Source organism: Oxyura jamaicensis, chromosome 4, assembly GCF_011077185.1.
Source record: "Oxyura jamaicensis isolate SHBP4307 breed ruddy duck chromosome 4, BPBGC_Ojam_1.0, whole genome shotgun sequence".
Classification (NCBI taxonomy): domain Eukaryota; kingdom Metazoa; phylum Chordata; class Aves; order Anseriformes; family Anatidae; genus Oxyura; species Oxyura jamaicensis.
In genome coordinates this window covers 83616007-83639024 of record NC_048896.1, presented here as the reverse complement: position 1 = coordinate 83639024, position 23018 = coordinate 83616007, and the positions used below count along the sequence as shown (strand labels likewise).

General features: G+C 38.4%; 1 protein-coding gene across 4 annotated transcripts in view; it reads right to left on the bottom strand.

The window, feature by feature from the left end:
• The window catches only part of EVC (EvC ciliary complex subunit 1), a 54263-nt gene that overhangs the window by 9650 nt on the left and 21595 nt on the right, over positions 1 to 23018 (bottom strand). For all 4 annotated transcript variants that reach the window (XR_004750092.1, XR_004750093.1, XM_035323579.1 and 1 more), the window contains exons 11-15: positions 21568 to 21666; positions 10338 to 10550; positions 4569 to 4678; positions 3040 to 3250; positions 51 to 257 (exon numbers count right to left, since the gene is read on the bottom strand). Coding sequence is in view for 2 of the 4 variants with exons in the window: in XM_035323579.1 (XP_035179470.1) it covers positions 51 to 257; positions 3040 to 3250; positions 4569 to 4678; positions 10338 to 10550; positions 21568 to 21666 (840 nt within the window). In the remaining 2 variants the exon portion in view is untranslated. The remainder of the gene's footprint in view (positions 1 to 50; positions 258 to 3039; positions 3251 to 4568; positions 4679 to 10337; positions 10551 to 21567; positions 21667 to 23018) is intronic.

Sequence of the window (23018 nt, the reverse complement as noted above, 5' to 3'; positions counted from 1 at the left end):
TAAAGTAGTACTCAATTTGTTAAGAAAGCTGCTATTGAACAGTTCCATACCTTGAAGTCTTGTTCATCATCCGATTTCTTTTTTCCAGCTTCCTGTCGGGCATGCTGTAGCAGTGTTTGCCCAATCACTTGCTCCATGTGTTGCTGAAGAAACTGAAGAGCTTCTTGTATTTCTGTGATTAACTGCTGGTGAAATTCTAAATGGGTTTGCTGTGTTTCTTCCTTAAGCTTCTCTTCCTCTTCCAAAATGTGGGATTCCTGGTAATCAGACAAAATGATAGCAGGCACTGACATTTAAATGCATTCACAAATTTAGTTAGCATCATTGTAAAACAAAGTCCTACAGCCACTCAGAATGTTACTGTTTTAATACTTAATCTAATTTCCAGCATAATTCAGAACAGTCATTTAATTCCAGTATAATTCTTTTAAATAATTATGTGTAATCCCAGCATTATTCCAGTACAGCCACTTAATATATTTGTCTTGGCACCAAAGCTATTGCCTGTGTCATAATATGCGTAACAGCTGTATCCTGTCCACTAGTCATTTCCAAGTGATGCATTCCCATTTTTGTGTTCTGTACTGTTGAATTTGGTCTTATTTCCATTAAAAATATGAGCAATGAAGCTCAAATACCCTGAAAGCAGTAAGGGATAGTTGTGGATACCTTGATAAAGAGCAGAAGAACAAGGCAAGCATGCAGTTATGTTTCTTGAACACTCAGTTTGGGGTCTACCTGAGAAAAACTTGGCATAATTGTATTTCCAGCCTTTCACGAATGTGCTTAATAGCACTTAGAGACCACTTGCACTCTGGGCACCTGGTGAGTTCTATGGCTTAACTTATTTCTTAATTTTGAACCTGCCATCTAGTAGCTTTGCTTGGTGCTCTCTTGTTCTTTTATTAGAAACAAGAAATCAGAAACAAGTGAAAAATTATTCCTTGTTCACATACTTTATACCAGTTTTAAAACTTATGGACACTTCAGAAGATGCATCTTCTTAAGGCTTCCAGTCCCTTGAGTCCTTTGGACCATCCATTTTCTATGCTTCTTTTTAAATCCACTTTCACTCTAAACTCTCTTAAGCACACAATAGGACACAGCAGAATAACCTGCTCTTTCTTTCTTATGTGTATCACAGTCTTCCACAGATTGCCTTCTATTGAGTTGCTGATGTCTCTCTTATACTAATACTCTCATTTAAGCCTAAATATAATTAAATTATTCTGCAGGATTCAACACTACCTATTTGATTCCCTCTTGGAAATAAAAAATGCAAGTAGGAAAAGAACCTGCTCTGCCCACATTCATCCGTGGAAAATAATGATGTCCCTATTAATGCTGGCTATTCTGACATGTCTTCATTTATAGCTCAGACATGCTTTTGATATTTTTTAAAGACAGCTGGAATACCATTAAACTGATTCTCTCTTTCTCTCTCTCTTTTTTTTTTTTTTTTGTTATGTCATTCTGACCATTTTATAGGGGTATTTTCCTGAATAAAATTTACATTTTATATGAAATAAACAGACTGGCATAACACTATCTACACCAGCCTAAAATTGGAACAAGCTTAAATTAAATTTAGTTAAAACAACATAGTATGTCTTAAACTCTGGTTGAGTGTCTAAAAATTAACCTCTTCCTTAACTCCTTATATGTTGGTTCTAGTTTTGGAGGTTGTTCCTAACATTTTTTTTTCTTGCTGACTTTTCACAGTTCCACACCTAGGCTCTACTTGTTTGGCAGCAAGGATTTTATATGTTTATTTTTAGGCATGTCTTTGTGAGATTGGTTTTAGCTGGCCTTGGAAAGAGGTTGTAATGGAGAGAGACCAAAATAACAGTAATACCTGGAGAGATTTCATTTTTCTAGGGAACACAGTGATTGAACCAATTAATGTCCCTGTGGGAACTAAGTGAGATGTAACAGTGGAAAGCACAAAAATGCAGAAACAAGTGGAATGCAGTCATATGCATTTGTATTTTATTTTACTTCTTGTGAAGGTTAATGATATTTTGAGATTTTCACACTTAAGATGAATTACTTCAGTAGAAGTATCAAATATGAAACTGGCAGCAGACAGAATTTCCTCATTCCTCTTTGAAGAGGAGAATTAGCATTCACGTTATGCACATCAAAATTAGAGGCATGCACAATATTAATTCTCTGCTAATTGCACAGTGATGGCATGGAGCACAGAGCAACGAGGTGTTGGATGGGTTCAACCCAGATGTGCAGCAGCACTGGGTTGGGCAGGGGCTAACACTGATGCCAGCTGGGAATACTACTCTGATGCTGACATCAGCAAAGCAGTGTTGTTCTAGCTAAGTATCCAGTCCAAATAAATAAATAACCTACAAAACCTAATATTAATCAGGAAGAGTACCTCTAAAAACACGGTCACAAATAGATATGAAAGTGACCTGCGGAAATATCAAGTCTAAAAATCCCTTAACTTTCTCCCATTTCTCAATCTACAGGAATCAGATTATTTTAGAGGATGTCAGGTGAATGGATGCTGAGCATCTCATGGACAGAGCAGAAAGAAAAGAGAAGAATGAAAAATGACAACAGTATAGAACTTCCTAGGTATGTTGGAGGAATTAAATAATTTATTCTGATATTGATTAAGAAATTTTCAAGTGCATATTATGATCTCTGGAAGAGTTAGTAGGAATTTATCTTACACTAAACCAGTAACTTACATAGAAGTCCTTTATACATGTTGCCATGACTTGTTTTAATTAGTATTTTTATATAGATTTGGTAACTGAATAAGCTTACTATAGTAACTTTCACACTAAAGAAAGATAACACCTATCATAGATAGGCAATAGATAAAATATGAGGGAATTTAAAACTACAGCAAGCACACTCTGGTATCTCCTATGTCAAGAGTGTGTGCATTTTTGACAGTATTTTTTATTTGGAACTTGAACATTGTTATTTTTTAGATCTCACCTGTGGTTACTTCTAATGCCAGACACCAGAGCATATGACTCTGGACAAAAACCACCGGGACACTGCACCTACCACCGCCTTCTGCAGCTGCCATTGGTCTTCATCTTGGCAGTGGGAAGAGCCCTTCTGCAGGATGTGCTGCTCTCTGAGCTCCTGAAGCAAGCTCTTCTTCCTGGACATCCTCATGCGGGTCAGAGCTACCATTCCAATGCTTCGAAGAGTTAACCTTCTCAGTACTGTACACAGCAGGAGGCGGTGTTTTTGCAATATGTAGTTAACAGACCTGTTAAAAAAAGATCATTAAAAATCAACCAGATAAGCTGCTTGCTGATTTTGCACACCCATGCTCAGGAAAAGTCATTGACGAAAGATGACAGTTACTCTTCACTCTGTGACATCTCACACATTCTAAGCATGCCTTACAATGTTTCTCAGGTGTAATGAATGGATAACACTGTGATAGACATATAATTCTATCACTCTGAAGTTAAATTAAAATAAAAATAGGAAGAAAAAATATAAATAAGCATCTGTGATTACATTTTTTTAAAATAAGAGACTTGAAATAAGATGAAAGGAGAATGTAATCAGACCTACAGGAAAGTTATTTCAAGCTGAAGAAAATGCATTGCCTGGATTAACAAGGGGGCATGCTCTGATGAGACACTGAAGGGGACAGTGTTAGCTGGCAGAGTAGACATGGCTAGAGCAAGTTTTTGGTGAATTTTCAAAAGAAGAACACATTTTGAAGTACATTATGGACAAAATGAATGAAATGTGCTGTGTGCACATTTGGGATGATACTCGTCAAGGTGGGTTTGCGTCTCTACTTACTGTGTGCAACGAGCTCTCTAGGTACTGAATCTTGGGCAATGTTGAAGTCAGAGAACATGAAAAGGGGAGGCTGAACTGAGAAGCAGAGCCGAAATAAAGGAGTGCATTGGCAATAACACCAATATTCCAGATAGTCAAGTCTTTAACTGCATTGATCTTTGATAATGTGGATACTATGATGAATGAAGTCATTTGTTATCTTAAGCAAAGTAAGGCAGATAACACAAATTCTATTTATTTATTTATGTATTTATTTATTGAGAAGTATGTCTCTCAATGAGACTTTAGCTGAACAAAGATGAGACAAAACTGAAAGCTTCCTTGGTGAATATAGACAGAGAATGCGAGACAGGAGTCATTTACATGCACAGTTATGGTCAGTAGTATTCTAATAGCAGAAATCAAAGGTAGAGCTGAATGGTCCTGAACTGAACATTTTATATTGATGGATATCCAACTTCAGCATGAGATACAGAGTTAAAAGCGAACCTGGTTCAAGATTAGGAATAACTCACAAACATATGAACAGATATATAGAATGTACACCACTTGACAAATCAAAGGCTTTAGTTTTGACTTACCAGGAATCATCCTATCTGTCAGCATTTTGTTTTAATAATCAGATTAAAACCTACAGAAACTGTCTCTCTCTGAGGATGCTCAGAATCCCTCAACACCGCTTTCTGCAATGTAATATACATGGGTTTTTATCTGTGCATGCAGCATTGCAATTCTACTGTACTGCTTACTGATAAAAACATACTTACTCATCACTGAGGCAGCCTAGTCTGCTCACGACACCTTGAATTATCTTCTCCTGTTTCTCAGATAGGTGCTTTTGCATCACAGCACAGAGAGCATATTCATTTATCCATAGCTAAAAGCAGGGAAAAAAATCGCAACTGTAAGATACTCTGATTTCAGTGACCATATGATGAATCAATTATCTAACATGTATTTATTTATTTAATTTTTTGGTTAAAAACAGTAACCAATTTTTTGGTTAAAAACAGTAATTCCCCTCTTCCATGAAACAAATTCACGCTGAATTTAAATTATTTTCTTAGGAATATTTTTTTTCTTAGTGATCAAAGTCTTAATCAAAATTCACTGAAAAGAAACTGCACGGATTTGGATCAGCCCTGAGCTGTGTCTCCTGCAGATTCTCTAGTTTCACCAACAGAGAACCAATGGAAAAAAGAACAATGTGGCACAAAATACTGCATCGACTCTTATCAGCAGGTTGCAGTGGGCTGCTTCATTTTTTTCACTAGCAGAAACGTAGTTTTTACTTTCACCTAACAAAAATATCTTTCATCTCACTTTGTGCATAGTACGCAATGCTAATAGTTAGAAATGGAGATGATGTGATTAGGTTTAGGACTGTGAGTTTACAGCTCCTTCAAGGTGATATTTAGATCAAAGAATTTAATCTTGAAATGTTTTGATGGACTCGCTGTTAGACTGTAAACTTTTGGAGATACAGACTTAGATTTTGTTTAGTGTATTGCCAACATTTAATGAATAATACGCCATAAGATGAAATGACTGTAAGGCCCAAACTCCATTACTGTGAGATGAAGAGTATATATCAGGCAACATTGGCAGCTGGGTAAAAGCAGGTTGCTTGCAGACATATGCAGAGTCCTAAATTAAATATAATACTCCGGCTCTCTGACAGCTTTACTTCATGTTCCATCTTCATTCAGAACATGAGGGAGTAAATTTTCTGTTACTGTAGACAGCAAGATTTCACTAGATCAATATGTCCAGCAAAGAATTAGATGTGTAAGTGCAGCCTCTCTTAGTGCAAGGTATTAGGAGTGGTCCTGGACGTTCATAGTGGATTTGATAGTCTTTTCCCTGGGAAGCAGTGATCTGTGCAGGAGAGGCTTTATATGTGAACACAGAATTAAATCCCCAGGGAAGTGCAGAACATCAGAAAGCACTACATCTTTGGCTTTAAAAGAAAAATGCATCTCTTTCCTTGGGTAGTGCATTCTCTGCAGCACACACAGCAGCACATATTGTTGTTCCCTCTCCATGAAGAAAACCTTACCAAAGCACGTTCTCCTGCACGGGGTGCCTGGGAAGTATGGGCTGGCAGTCAACATTACAGATGGCAAGGGCATGAGAGGCACAGCACTTAAGTTTGCATGGTGCTGGGGAGCCCCCTGAGCTACTTTCACAAGGAGCTGCAAGATGTGTCTGGGTAGCCAGACCTCAACTGATTTGAGCCTGGGTGATTCTGAAAATCAGAGAGCACAGCCAGGCACAGTGTCATCTCCAACTGCATACTGCAAGTGACAAATTGAAGTCTACCAGGTCTCCAAGTATCACTGGGACAGATGCCAATAATAGCTGTATCAGTATTCCCCTTTAGCAGCTCTGGATATGGTTCCCTAGTGTTTCACAACACTCTGCACGTGTCTAGTAAATTCTTTGGTTGACCAAGCTGAAACATTGCACTGCATATTTTACTGTCTCTTTCAGCAATTAAAAGAGGGCTGAAAATGACCTTTTACTTTCTGGAGGAGCTTTTTCAATGAGACACTGCCTGTGACTCAGGTGTGGCTCCCCATTATTTTTGAAGACTTGGTATTCATCATGAAGTTGTTCTTGAAAGGCCTGTCTGCCCACCTGCTCTCCAACATCACATGGATTAAATCAGATGTAGACCACCAAGATACAGGAGAGGTTTTTGGAATTGTAAATGATATAATATTGCAGTCAAGAAACAAAAATGTAACATCTCAGGTGCTGCCCAGAAAACCTACCCAAAAAGACACTCAGAATGATAACAGACAGGGACTGTATTAGGAATTGCAGTAGGAATTCTCCTTGCTGTTTATGAGGAAATAGTGTAGTTCTGTAGTGGTGAACACAGACTTTCTTTTAGAGGAAAAGAATGAGTCACCTTTTAATTGAGAGCGCATCTAACATAATCTGTATGCAAAATTTATACTGGGTCTCTTCAGTCCTCTGAGACCAACAGAAAGCATAGAACACATCAAAAAAATTCCCCCCATGCACTGTTGTTAAACTTAGCAGTACAAATACACCAGCCATTAAGTAGTATGAGAAAAAAGAGGAAAGAATAGGCATTACTATGCATTTAAGTAGGGGTGTTAAGTAAGGAAGACTGAGATTTGGACCAAATACTAAGCCAGTGTTTTACTTCCAAAAGGAACAAGATGATCAAGAAGGGAAGGATCAGCTGTGGGTAGGAACAGAAAAGTTATTGCATGTTTTACTGGAAGCAGTACTTCAGCTGCTCACTGGGATAAACCTGGAGGGCTGGGTATTTTCGACTCCCCCAAACCCTAGAAGAACTCACACATACAGACCCAAATGCAACACTGAAGGGAATCTTAATTTGAGGCTACTGGCTTATGGCAGATAAATAGCAATACAGACACAACTATTTAATCTAGCCAGGTGGAAAAGTGATTTGATGCACTGCACTACTCTTCCAGTACCAGGCCAAGCTGCCAGCTGCCTTTCAAAACTTTTGTTTTCTTGGGAATGGCCTTACATTGCTTCGAGACCCAACACTACTAGACAGGAATCCTGTACCTGTGTCACGTTTTTTCCTTTATGGCTTGGCATTGGGAGCACTGAGTGGAGAACCAAAAAGGCTGAGAGGCCACAAGAAAGTCAGGCTGAGCCTGGGCTACCTGGAAGGGAACAGCACTGTCCCCTGTGGGACAGCCAGCTCTTACCTCTCCTGAGCTGGCATCCCACATCACTTTACTTTCCATCCCCACAGTTGTCCACTATAGCCTGTCTCCAAAATACTATTAAACACTGACAATGACTGGAAAAGAGCTGGGCTCTCTGATTCCTAGCCCGCATTTAACCAGTAAAACCAGGGACAAAATCATCGTCAATGGCAGAGTAAAGCTCTGAGGAATGTTTGGATACTTGAAGTCATTCCAATCACTGTGAAAGAAATCAGTATCTGTAAATCAAAGAGAAGGCAAAAAAGCACAGCATGTCAAGCCTGATAAGCAGATGCTGATTCACCTCTCTGGGTGCCAAGCAATGGTGTGCGACTGGATGGAAACCTCCTCACCCCATTTTGTCTCTGTAAGTTTCTCTGTTTTGTCTCCTGGCAACAAGTCCATTGTAAGACCTTCTGCAGCAGAGTTAACATTAAGCATTACTCGTTGGCAATAAATGTGTGGAATATGCCTTTAGTAGGTAATGAAACCCATAAATGTTTTGAGTTAGACTTCAGATAAAACAGCAAATTAGACCCAAGTAAGCACACTTTCTTCTGCAACTGACATTTTTAGCACAGATTCTTCAGAAAATCAGAGGAAAGCAATTTCTCTCTAACAGCCTGTAGATGGTGTGTGATGCACACTGAATGTCAAACAAGTACCTTATCCTAGTGCAGCAGCCTGCTCTGCATAACAGACGGCAGTGCTCTTCCAGAGACATCATGAAGTAGGAGCTATGTGGGAAAATGCTCATTATTTATTTTCATTAGTCTTTTATTCCTAAATTCCTATATTTTGCCTCACTTACATTGTCAAGCTTACAAGACAAAAGTTAAATATGAAACTGAATTTTCCTTTTCAAGCACAAAAGCGATTCTGTTTCCCCAAAGCACATTATATTCCAGATATGTATAAATGCTAGGAAAGGTAATCTCAAAATAAATGTAGTTCAGGTAAATGGGAAAAATGTCTTTTTGAGCCACCTTGGAAAGCTTAAATATCCTGGTGAAAAGCTTTTTGGTGGTATGCTTCCAAGACCTGTAAAGCAGGTGACTATGTAACTCTTAGTGTATCATATTTATCAAAAGGAAAATGAGAGACTTATCTCCTGCTGGAAAATGCCTGATAAATTAAAAGGCTTGTCAGTATGAATGTTGATTTATGGATCTTCTGACATATCCAGCACTGTAATGTCTATGGGATCTCCCAGATGACATGATCACCTGCCACAAATGTCTGAGCTCTCCTTTTCTAAAGCTGTGTTATTTTCAGTAGGATACAAGTGTCAACTTATTGTTTAAATGTACATGATGCTGTTTTTATACTATGAATGTGCCAATAAATGCACTTTGCATTTAAATGTAATATAGTGAGTTGTGTGATACTTTTCAAACTTGTTTACACAGGAAAACCTGCCAGCCTAGCCTTGGTAGAGTAGTTGTTTTCCTGCACACTCTCTTTAGATAGAGATATAGCAGTCTTTCTTCCAGTTTAGTTCAAACTACCTCTGAAAGGCCATGTGTAAGTGAAAAAAGCTGCAAAGACTATCATCTTGAAGAATCATACATATTCCCAACAGGAGAAACCCTCTTCTTGCATTTTATCCCACACTTATCCACTCATCCTTAGGAAAGCTCTGTCTGTTGCTCAGGCAATTTTTACACTGAAGAATGCCCAGCTACAGTGCTGGTGACCCAGCGACCAATGTGAAAGCTATGTCCTTGTTTAAGTGAATTTTCCTATAGCTCAGTAATTACTGTTAATGATGTAAGCAAATCCTTTATTTTATTTTATTTTTTTTTAATTCTCCCAACTAGGAAGCCATCTGCTTAATATTATGAATGCTACAGTACACAGAAAGTATGTAAAGTCAATGTTTTATTTTAACTATCCTATGCTATTACTGGAATATCTGAAATCATATACAATGAATTCATCACACAGTGCTGTCCAAGGAACTATTATTCAGCAATTGACTGCTGGAGACAAACTAATCCTTTTAATCTCTTGAGAAGCAATCCCAGGGGTGCTGGTTTCTCCACTTGATATTTGTACATACTGTGTAAAATGATAGTACTGGAGGAATGCATAAAGTGTCTTTGGAAAGAAAAAAATAGATTTGAGATTACCCCCTCTGTGGGGTTTATCCTTGCTGTTAAAGTACATCCCCTCCGGCCCTGAGCAATGGTTGAGATTCAGTAGGACAGTGGAAGGACCAGGCAAAAGAGCCCTAACATGAATTCATTGCTGTTGGTTTTCTCCTCTGGTCTCAGTACCTCCTGTGCTGGACACAAACAGAACAAAAAAGAGGGATGTGTGTTTCTTCACCTCCTCAGAGTACGTTTTATATAAAAAGTTTATCATGTGTTTCCAATTATTATAGTATTAATACAAAGAAATTATTAAGAAACATTTATCATTGTAAGGCTTCCTTTCCTGTAAACTGTACTCACATGTACTCTCTCCAGAAGAACCAGATGAAGGGTTTTTTTGTACTGTTTCTGTAGATGCTCAAGAGCTGAGGACACTGTGAAATCAGACAGAAGCCTTGCCAAAAAATGTTTATGTGCTGACAAAGCTGTCAAACACCGTCGACAGATGTTCAGTAATTATTCTCTGATTCCTCTATGCTAAGTCTACATGCACAGCATATATATTCACTTCATAATGCAGCTCAAACTGCCCATCCTGAGTCTGGATCTGAGCTGTATATTTATACACAAAGTACTCCCCACAGATTAGTACCTTGACAATTTCTTTCCATAGCTCTGTTTTCAGAACCTGGGGTCCCAAAATGTGATATGGTCTTACCTTTTTTTCTTGTAGTAACTGTTCCTGGAAAAGCTTCCAGCGTTTCTGGTGGTGGGTGTCCCACTTCTCCAGCTGAGGGACCAAATTCTCCTGCCATTCCTCTTTCGACAGTTCACATTCTCTTACAGAGAGGCCGGTCATAACAGGCAGGGTCTGAAGAAACAGCTCATTCACCAACTCTGCTAAAACACTGGAAGCTTTAGAATACAGCTCCTAGGGGGACAAAGAGGGACAAAATGAGGCAGGTAAGAAAGCGAACGTTATGGCCCTTTGGAGCCGTATGACTGCATGCTGTACAGTGCCAGTGAGGGAACCATGTCTCAGTTAACACATTGGACCAGTAACTCCTAGAGATAAAATCCAATGCCAGTAATGCATGAGTTAGACCAGGTTTTGCAGACGGAACCTGCAACAACATAAATGTTTTGGTTTAAGGCACACAAAGGCATTTCAAATGCAATAGTGGCATTAGCACAAGATCTTGAACCCTAACTGTTGTCCACATGCAACTGCAATGCAACTAATATCATGTTCTTCTGGCTGTAGTGAGGTGTTGTAAATCCCACAGATTTTGCCTGTCTCTGTGGAAAGAATCCTTTGTAGCACAACACCTTATAGGCATATTTTTAACGGTGGTGACATAAAATGAGTAAAGGCAAGAAATAAGGAAGAGTTAAAAGGGACAATGTGACATTTAGGTGGACAAAATTGACACCAGTCATGTTAATAGTGTATGACATTCTTCAGTGTCTTCTGGAAGGACAGAATTATTCAAATCCATCTTGATACAGAACAGCTTCAAGCCTAAGAAAACAACCATCTTCTGGTTTTCAATTGCTGAGCCTGTTTCATTCGCAAGAGGAGTTTGGGTGATTTAGTCAGATGGCATCCAAGCTACTAAATCTTTTCAAAACCTGTAATTTCAATGTCAAATACACAGTGATGATATGAGCTGCCTTTGCAAACTTGCTAGAAATTTGAGATAATCCCTGAGATAACTGAGTGCAGGTAGCTTTCCCTAGAGGAAGAGAGAAAACAAAGACATTGGAAAGGTCACACAGACACTGCAGTACTCCAGCAGCATGAAGAGCTGTTTTTGTGCGAGTTCACCATCATCGTATCAATCAAAAAAGCTTTATTGTCTGCAAGATTTGGCTTTCACTGTAAATCACTGTTAGCCCTCTTGAAAATACTTAAATTTATTTCTGTTCCTGTAAAATACAGTTAATATTTTTAAAAACTCTTTTCAGCATTTCTCTTGCAAAACCAAGTCAAGCCTTCTAGCTGTAGCTTTCCTTTAAATATGTTTAATCACAGTCTCTTAAGTGATTAAAACACAGAACCTCTCAAAAGAAGTACAGTCATATTTATCTAAGTGTCAAAAACATTTGTCTACAGCTCATACACATGAAAATTTCTAGTGGACTTGTCTGGTCTGGGGGACACACTGACATAATGTGTTATTGTCTAAGAGCCCATTCCAATTTCTAGATGTGGTTTCATAAAAATAAATAAATAAATAAAGAAGGATGTTAAATTTGCAAATTACTCAGAATGAACAGAATTTGGGCTGCATGTTAAATCTGGCTCTGTGCATGTGCCCCCTTAATGATCAATTTTGGCTTCACATACTGTTTCCACAGAACCTTTACTTGTTCAGTGTTTAGGTTTATCAATACCCATTGAGTGGACAGATTTTTAATTCTTTTTTTTTTTTTTTTTTTTTTTTTAATTTATTTTGTATGTCTCAGTTATTGTAAAATACCCAAGCTGTGCACTGAATACTAAATTATTATTTTCCTCCTGGGATCCCTGTAGGATGCTAATCACCATATTAATGAGCTGTTTCACAAACAATAAATAGCTTAGTTTAATGGCTCCCTGCAGCAACCTCTTCTTATGGATAAAATTGAGGCAGAACACTATCAGAAGTGTTCACTACAACTTTGAGATGAGATGTCTTGTTTCTTCCACTCTCTTACTTGTTAAAAACATGCAGAATTTTATGAATCCAGCTCCCACTGACTTTGTTTAACCTCTGACTGGGTCCTGGCCAGAAATGACAGTTGGAGATACAATTGGATACCTCATTTCTGGTAACACTTCTCTCATTTCTGGCTATTGCTCACAATCTGGACACGACAGTGTCATGAGGGTAACGTCTGACCAGTGATATATTTCTCTATGCAGTGCCTTTTCTTACTACGAATGGTTTGGCTGGCTGGGCTAGCCTGCTTAGTATGCAACAACTTCTGTCAAAAAGTGAAGTTCTTCACTCTTTGGTGGTTTGGTTTGAGGCACTTTGTGGTCAGAGTGCACCCAGCGGTGTGCTGGGTGCTGGGTGACACCTCTACTGCTGGAGGTGACACTGGAGTGACTGTGCTGGGACCTGCTTGGTGCCCGTGGTTGCTGCTGCTGGCACACACGCTGGGGCCAGACTCTGTGGATGCATGGAAAACTTGGTCTCACGGTGTTTCTGGCAGCATGGGAACAGGGCAGTGGGGAGACAATGCTAAACGGCTATTCTGCAATAAACTGAAAATGGGTTTACAGGGAACTGCAGTCCAAAGAATTCTGGATACCTGTCCACAAATGCCTACTGTGCAGGTAGGTACTGAATGTAGCTATGTCTGTTCCGCTAAAATCTCCCAGATTAAACAACTAGACTGGGCACTGGGAAACACTGAAACGTGGAATTAAATCTACTACGCCAGTCCTAAGTTATTGGTTGAAATGTGCCCCCATACAGCACAGAAGTGCCTTAGGCTGCATGTATCACTGCAAAGGCACTATGCCGCACAGGTAGATTCTGTCTCCTCTTTAATTATTTTAGCTACCAGCTCCTGTTACAACGAGATGCAGCATTCATACCATCTTCTTAAAGATCTGTTTAGTTGTGGACATGGTTTACCTTGTCAACACTAATGCAAAATGGTTTGAGTTTTTTCTGCTGCTGCTTTATTTTAGAATTCAAGGCTCTAAATCCTGGGATTTAACATAAAGATCCTATTTTTCTAATCCACATACCACATTAAAAATAAAAAATAAAAAAATCACTCTGTCTCAGTAAACCATCTCTTCTCTGAGCTGTTCTTGCCTTTTGAGACAATTTAATTCTCCTGCTGTTACTGGGTGTTCCCAGATATAAAAAAATATTTTGGGTCTAAAATAGTTCAGAGGAAGCCTAGTGAAGTCTGTGGCATTTCTATCACAATCTCCAAAGATCTCAGGCAGGGTATTAAGGAACTCTATTCTTAAACAAACAGAGTTCTATCTACGGCAACTAAATCGCTTTGCACCACATTTTGCTTCTGAACTGATAGCATTTCCCTGGCATGCTGACAGCCCTGTATTATTATTTACTAGGGAATCTTTTGCACAGAATCTAAAGAATGCATTTTGTTACTTGTTGCCTTTTTGTAAAGATCAGTTGAATGGCATTCTGCTTGCACTCCCTGCAGCTTCAAATTATACTCTATACTTACTGTTGGTGCTACCAGAGTGGGAACATAGATACCCAGGAAAACCGTGACTACATCCTGTTCCCACAACATACTTAACTACACAACCTCGTTAGTGTGCTGGGCAAAGCTATCTTCAGATCACAGGTGCCTAATTATTTGCAAGATAATTCATGGTCCTCTGCTGAAATTGGTGTGAAAGGACAAGAAAGCAGGACTAGAAATCCAGGAACAGTTTTTCACATCAACAGTTCCTTTAGAAAGGACAAAGCTGGGCAAATACATGGAAGACAAACAGGACTGAGTGGTACATACTTTTCATCGCACAGATGCTGCCAACAGGCAAATGAACAGGAAGCTTGGTCAAGTGCTCTAAGTCCCTCTGAGAGTGATTTTCAACAGTACTGAACACTTCAACTTCTATTATAAATTCTGTTCTGTGCAGGACACAAATCCTGCACTTACCGGTCTCAGATGCAATCTGGGATCACAAAATAAACCTCCATCAGTGATGACTATCAAAATACTAACTTCTCTTCAGCTGGTCACTGTTTTTTTTTTTTTTTTTTTTTTTTTTTTAACCTGAACACATAATAATATGTACATTACAGCCCTAACATTACAGCATGCCCTACACAGAGAGCATACCACACATGCACAATGTGATGGCTACACTGTTTAATGCAGCACTTGTAGAAATGCAGTGGAATGGCCTTAAAAGATTTGGTAGGGGAAATGGTTAAGTCTCCATTTAGGGAAAAAATGTGGATGTGATTTAATTCTATGAGTATGATTCAAACTAAGAGAATAGTTCAAAATATTTGTACTCTAAGGAATATACTCAATATGAAACAGCAATAAAGTCCATCTGAAACAAAGATAGTGTGCTGCATATTATAAAGGCTGCTTTCTATAGGAAAAACAACAACAACAACAAAAAAACAGTAAGAAATCCTACTGCTTCTAGCATCTTATTTTTGGATTAGAACCCCTACAAAATAGTTCCTATAAACTTCCTAATATACCATTTCTTGTTTGTAGAACTTAATGAAATTTATTCAAATTGATTCCATTAATAGAATAGCTGATTGCAACGTTGAATGAACCTGTTTGTAGTACCTGGCAGTCAATCTGAAAGCTTTTCAAAAAATCTCAAGAGAAATTCATCAAGCATAAAGAGATACCACAGGGTAGATGCAGAAATAAAATGGGCTCAGATTGAAATGATGAGTGTATCTGAATTTCAAACAAGGCAGTAAATATATAATTTTGTCAAAAACCAAGGGAAATATCAGATTTCACTACAAATCCAAAGATCAGTATTAATGCTTTCCCTTAAAGACAAATGATTAAAGGGTTCCTACATGCAAAATTAAAACAAATAATTAAATTGTGAAGCAGGAAAATATATTTAGAAAGGCTGGTTGCATTGTATTTTAAATGCCACTGTCTAGTATTTATTATCTCTAAGAGGCAACTGCATAGTTATTTGTTGACTTGTGATAGTTACTTGTTAACTTCGGATACTGCAACATTTCATTAAAATAACTTACATTTCTGGTCAAAGCTGTAGAACACTTCTGCATCTCTGGAAGTCCAAAGGCTAGGACACTTGTTTAGGGGGCAAGAGACTCATCTCCCAACCCATACTGTGTCTTATTAAGGGAAGAAATTCAGTAGATCATACATCCTAAAATAATTCCAAATGTTCTTGGACACCACTGGCCACCAGAAGATACTTTCCATCATAAACTCAGGCTAAGTGGGAAAAAGCTGACTGCATACATTTCTTCCTCTATTCCACAAGAATTCTGGAAGGCTAACTGCACCCTGCTTGTAAGTCTTGACACCAAGACAACATAATGACACTGAAGTCATCCTTAGGCACAAGCTAATAATAATAATAATAATAATAAGATTGAATGGGAGTTCTTTGGAATTACATTTTTACCCTCTCATTGCTCCTTGATTAATTAAGGAGGAAGTTTGAACCTTCACTTTCTGTGCTTTTTAGAAATGTGCCTCTTGAGATATGGCAATATCCTTTACTATATCAAACTATTAGCAAATTATGAATCCATACAGAGATAAAACACTTTCTTATGCGATAAGACAAGAAGAAAACATCAGAATAAGCCTATCCATATCAGACACCTTGTATTTCGTATCAGCACATATGTTCATAGTGACTCTTTGTGCATACCTACAATTGGGCTGAATTTCTTCAGCTCATTGCTGACTCTTGATTGAGGCCTGGCAACTGCTTTGGGCACCCAGAATGATCCAGATTGTTTGGTAGTAAGATAGGAAAGGCCAAGAAGGCTATTAGGACTTCTATCAAGGTTATAGGTAGTACACAGCTATGAACTCATATACTTCATGTAAACTTTGGTAGTGGCTAATGCATGAAACATTTGGGTATGATTCTACAACGATAACAAACATTTTCAGAACTGTAACTGAATGTGCAAACATAGTAGAGATAAGGAGCTCAAAGCTTTGACCGAAATGACCAGACCAAATTTAATCAGTCCCCCAACCTGGATTTAGATTGAGTTCATGTGATAAGTGTTCACATATTTAATCTACCAGATCACATAGTCTTTCAGCCTTTTTGTGTCAAGTCACATGGCAGAATTTTCAAAACTGAGCATTTGAGACAAGTTGTATGTGACTCAGCTTGAAAAGCAGCTAGCTCTGAATAGCCACACATGCCATCCACTCTGTGAAAGCATCCCCAACCATATCTAATGTTAATGAAATTATATAAGGAAAGCAATGAACGAGCCAATCTCTAAGAATCTGTACTCATCATTTTGACAGAGATAATTTTTCCCCTCCTATTAACCGAGGAAAACATCAAATACTTTGTTTCAACCTCACATTCAATGTTTACCCATTCATAAAATGTTTATTGCCTTGCCTGCTGATAATACTCACTAATTAATAGCTTTTAATCTAAATTCTTGTGCATTTCTATGTTCTGTCAAGTCAAATGAAATAATGTTCTGGTGAACTACTATCAGCAAAGAGTAATTATAAATGACAGTAAATTGTGTATTTTTATGATTTTGATGTTAAGGCTGAGGAAAAATAATTATTTTATGAGGGACTATGTAATTCCTGTCTGTTAATTGATTTCCTTTTGTGTAATCTGCATGTCTGTTTTCTTAATAAAGGGCTGTTAACCACCACTCTTTTCAATTTTCCCTTCCTGCTGACATAAGCAGGTAGTTCACCAAAATAAATAAATAAATAAATAAATACATAAATAAATAAAAGGAGCAAGAAAAGATTAAAGGCTGGTTAACATCTCTCTCATATGCTAAACTCGAGACAGACTTGCAAGGAGCTATTCATTAATCTTTCCCAGAGCTCAGGAAAAACAGAAGAGAACATAATGGGTATGGGGGGAGGAGGAGATGCTTTAACTGACCTGTGAAAGAAAATTACAGTAATAATTTTCCAACTCAAAAGCTACTGAAGCCAATACAAAACTGTTATTGTGACACAGTATCCCTTGTGTATGGGAGAACTCTGAAGACTATGTTTACTGAAAGTATTAGGCTAAGCCCTTCCATTAGCTCTTACACAATTCCTCCTTCAGTTATGACATACTGCAAGAATCAAAATCACTTGCCCCCCATTCCTCAACTCGCACTTCAGAAATTAGTTACAGAGCCTGTGCTTAGACCCAAGACTACTCACCTACAGTGCACTATTTTAATCCACTGCTATGGCTGAAAAGTCCTACACAATCCAAATAGAACTCCTTCATTCACTTGAGGCATCAACAGATTCCACTGACCTTAGTTAAACCATTTTAATTGATTTATTCATGTGTACACAAAACAACCTACTCAATTATTCTTTGCAAACACAGTCAGCTTCCAGACCGTTGCACTTTTATATATTTCTTCACCACTTTGAATAATTATTTAACGTACTGTAGCACCACAGGGTATGGTAGTGCTACAGGGCTACATAAATCTCAATGAACTCACAAACTGTTTAAAAGGTGAAAAAAATGAAAAAAAAAATTGAGAAGGGCTTAGAAGAACATTGTGAGAACAAGATGAGGTTGTTCTCCCACAAGTGAGTGGCACTTGTAGCGAAGTGACATCTTTTTTTTTCTGTATCTAGGATATTCACTTATTCATCCAGTACCCAGAATATCCTACTTATTCATGAAACTACATCTGTCAGGTTTGCTTTCCTGCTTGCTTATACTAGGACAAACCAAGGTAACTCTGCAGAAAGAAATCAAGTAACACTCGTGTGCAACTGAAGGAAAAAAGGAGGACCTAAACTTTTTATCACATACAAGCCAGACAACCTACAATTTAAAGACCAAATTGTTTTTTAGCTTCTTATAGGGAATTGGGCTTTGGTGATTTGCTTTTAAACTACCACAAAGTAGCATTTTAGTGGCTATGATCATGTTTATGCATTACACTATCCTAGGAAGAGCTGTTAAGAAGTCTCCACAATCTGACACTGAAAAAAAAAGAAAAAAAAAAAGAAAAAAAAAAAAAAAAAAAAGAGAAAAAAAAAAAGAAAAAAAACACTCAACTATGTGGAAACAGCTGCTGCAAATGACTGCAGGTTGAAGAGCATAAAAGTAAATACAGAGGTGATAAAAGTTTTTAGAAAGGGTGGTAGAAATGTGAGGTGAGAAACAACAAAAAGAATGGTTCTGAGGGTGTGGAGCTGGGCCTTGGGGAAGGCAGGTCTGAGTCTTGCCAAGTCCTCTTCCCTTGAAAAAAAGGTGTAATGATCTTTAAATACAGCAGTCCAGGACCATGAGTTTAGGACCATGCCCAGGCACTTGGGTTTCTGTGCTTGGCCAAGTGAATCTGTCAGGGTGCAGCTCTTGAAAATTCTGTGCCTTGGCCGAGCAAGCAAAAGACCGTGCTGCTTGTGGGGACAGAGAAGTTGTGATCTATGTAACACTTTGCTCCTCTTGGGTTTAGGTAATTATATCCTAGTAGCACACCTCAGTCCTATTTCTCCTAAATCCAGGGGCTATTTAATTTGTGTGTGTGTGTTGGGAGGGGGGGAAGCATAACTACCATGTGCAGCTTTGGAGGGCTAATTGTTATTTGCAACAAAATAAAAATTAGACTTAATGCTAAACATTTAACTACTTCTAGTTTTTTTCCACTCTGACTGTGTTTACAAATATATGAATTAATCTTCTTGAAATCATCTTGCAGTCTTTGGATGCCTTGAGGACCATAGGCTGAGGACTATTTATCTACATTCATGAAGAGCATGCTAATGTGGCTATACAGTTTCAAGCAGTTTTTCAGTAATATTACTAGGCTTCAGTTTCTACTGGAGGGATAAAAAGCAACTGAACTGAACTCTCAATTGTTGAGAGTCTTTTCTTCTAACTTATTCAGTAACACATGCTGACAATTATGAAAACATGGAGATTAAGTGAACAATAGATTGTTTAAAAAAGTCTTTAGTTTATCCTCTTCCTAGCTTGTGGTAGAACAGCAACAGCAGAGTCCAAACCCTACAAATGAGTGCAAAGCAAATGACTATCAGTTAAGCTACAGGGAGTACAGACCTTCTGGAACAACAATGTGGAGCTCTGCAGTGTTGGCAGATGTGCCCCAAACAGCTGTTTCTACAAACTAGCTGCTTCAAACCCAAGTGAGACATTGCTCTTGAAGCACAGGGCTGAATATTGCCTTGGGAGGGTTGCTGGTACCAGCTGGTTAGTCTAATGTTTGCTTGCTTGGGTCTACTTGAGCTGTAGTCACACCACTGCACTGTGGAGTATCTCAAATTCTTTTTGCCTTCCCAGGAGTGTCTTGCCCTCACCATTGGAATAAGTAGCTTCTCCCTAGCAGAAAGATGAAGAAATTAAGCAAAGAGGTGAAGGCCTGCTGTTCAGGGAAAGGTTTCTGGTTGTCCAAGGTGCAGTTTTGCTCTGAAAGTGTGGTGAAACAGCGGAAGAAGCAAAGGCATTGTGGTTGTGAGATGCAATTCCTTCCCTCAGTGTTAAATCTATGTTTACTTTTATGCCCTGGGTAATAGGCAAATTGTTTAACTACTGCACTTCCCTCATCTGTAGAAGTCAGAGCAGTTCCTTTTATCTATAGTAGGGCTATGCTCTTGTATTTTCTCTTCTTTCTAGCTTATGCTGCTTGTAAGGTATACTGAGAAGTGGTATGCCCTTCTGAAACAGCCTGTAGTATCTGCATTTAGGGCTAAGGGAGTAAAGTGCAGTTGTGCACCATGTTAAATGTCACAATAAAAATGTTTTATTGTAAAAATAGCTGGAAAACAAGATTTGTGGACCCTCATCCAATAGATGCCAGTTGGATTACAGTACTTCTTGAAGTTTTTCATGTCTGGCAGTATTTGTATGGGTCTAGGAATAAGAGAGCAGCTGTAATATGGAGCATAATGGCTTTGAGCTGAGTGAATTGGCAGAGTTAGAGTTTGTGCAGTTCTCCTGGCAACTTGGCAATTCTAGAAACACTTAATTCACCCAAACCAATTTTTCTTTAATGCAAAAGAAAACTTAGCTACACTGCAGAAAGTAGTAGGATATTCAGTCTGGTTTTAGTGTCAGTAAAGCTGAGTACACAACAAAGGAAAGCAATATAATTTTACAAATGAAGTGAAACTGTGCACGGGAAAAAAAATGGTTGGTCTCCAGAGACTTCATGTGAGATGAAGAAGGAGCTGGAGAAGAAGTCAGTAACTCTGGAGAACTGAGCGCTCACAGTAATATCAGGAGACATGCTAACTTTTCTTAAATAGTTTTCTACAATTAATCTACTCTGATTCATGGGTATAGCCCTCCAAGCAAATATTTTCCTTCTCCAAAGCTGTAGTTTTTTTTCAAACACCCTGTTGTTTGCTTTATTACATAAAACCATGGTAAAAACTGTTTTTTTTTGTTCTAAATATAGTAATTTATTTTTTTTTTCAGTTGAATTTCAAAAAGTGCATGTGGAACAGTGCTAATTAAGATTGTGTGGGTATCTTGTCTTGATGTGCTGGAGACTACAAGTTTCCATAACACCCTGATCTGGTCATAATTAATCACGACAAGGATCCTGTTGAGCTGAAAGTGATTAGTTTCAGCCTAATTAAAGGTCACTGCCAGATACGCTTTTGGTCTTCATCAGATAGATCATGTTATCTTATTTTTTCAGTACAGACAGAAAATAATTAAAGATGACGCAAAGGCATGATGCATCTACATATTTTCCAAATCAGTAAGATTAAGAGGTGTAAAAATACTACTTATAACAAAGATCTGAACTTATTTCAAGGAACTAACGAGTGTCAAAATAATTTTTTGAGAGGAAAAATAGATGAGAAAACTATTTTTGGACATGTAGTGAAGTTAACTAAGAATAGTATAATCCTGCCATGGTATGGAGGAGATAATTATGGCACATAAATGAAGTCTCTCTCCTGATACTAACGCCAGGCATAGTATACTCTAAATGTTATTACAGACTTGTCAGCCACTCAGGTAGCACATCTTGGCAGATCATTTAGGTATTTTCTGACTTACAGAAGGTTAGGAAACATACTGTTTTGGGAATATAATAGAAAAGGCAAGATAATGGGAAGGACTATCCTGTTTCAATCTGTTTTGCCAACCTAGCTTCCTGGAAAAGCTATGATCTCTTCTGCAATTCTCCAGTCCCTCCCTGAGACCAAACATTGTCTTATGGAGCTAGTGGATCTTCAGAATTATTTTAGTTAATAACATATATCACTAGAGGTGGTACCTTGTAGAGAACTGCAACAGCCTCTGTGCTCTCATAGTCATCTTCCTCTTCCAGTTCCCACTGAGCCTGCCGATGCTTCTCTAACAGATCATGGTAAGCCTAAGAGAAACACAACAGGTATATAAATAGTATATTTAAATAGCTGGAAATGTTGTTTAAGAGGTTCTTGGGATCCTCTCCCTCCCCTTCCCCAGCCCCCTCTCATGTACCCTCATAATAAGTGGTTATGTGGAATCATGACTCAGAGGGACATGAAACTTACCTCAGCACCTTAATTTGGCCATACCTAGTCTTAAGTACGAAACTCTATGCCCTAGGCAGTTTGGGGTACCTAATACTGGAAAACATTTGAAATCATCTGTTTCTCATACTGCTTGCCTCTGTATGTCTATCACTTCATCATAGCCAGGACTGAGGTGCAGAATAACCAACATAAACATCTCTTATAACCCTATCACACTGTACAGGACTTCTGCATTGGGGTTGATCATCGTGTCCCATGGTATGGTCAGATGGCTCTCCACCTGAAAGGCTGATCTAAGACGTGGTCCTGGATGTCAGGTAGACATTTGTTCAAGGGCAGTGTATAGGAAATTTCTGTCAGAGACAAGGACCTGGCAGCTTTTCCAATACATTTTTTGCAAAAGACTTTGCAGAGTTAGCAGAACATGCAGAAAATTGAGCACTTATGATCTTTCTCTGTCTCTGCAGAGCAATCCTCTCTTGTCATAATGTTCCACTTTAGTCCTTTTTTCTTTCCCAATATCTGAAATAGTTCATAGGTATCTGACAGATACTTTTTCCATTCACTGAGTGGGGAAAAAAAGATCCAGGATCCAGGATTTGCAAGAGCAGCGGGGAAAATGTAAGGTGGCTTTTTTTCTTTATTGAAAAATAAATTATTTTTTTATTTAGAAAAAGAGAAAGAAAATTGAAAAAAAAAAAGCAGAAAGAAGAGAGCTTTAATATGTTCCTGGTGCATGAAGGAATACAGCTTTGCTTGCCCAACTGCATCCTCTCATAACATTGCCTAAGATGATAGTTGAGACGAAAGCCAAAACAACTGCCCATTCCACTATCAGCAGTGACTGAAGGCTGTGACACAGAACATCTGTCACTGTAACATATGTCACTGGCCTAACTTGGCATTAATGAGCCCTGTGGTAGTACAGAGACATCTGTGTTAGCCATACCTGCAATAGTGAAGACAAAGTAAAGAAGAGAGGTCATGGTTCATGACCGGGGATCCTCAGGCAGACTGCGGTACTAATGGGCTGCAACATTGCTAGACATTGGCTGACATTGGGGCTGCAGAGAAACTATGACCAAATTGGACCAAATGAAACTAAGACCAAATATTCTTGCTGCTTTTTTTTTCCCCATTTGTGTGTTGTTTTTGTTGTTGTTGTTGTTGTTGTTGCTAAACCAACCATGTTGTTGTTAAACCATCC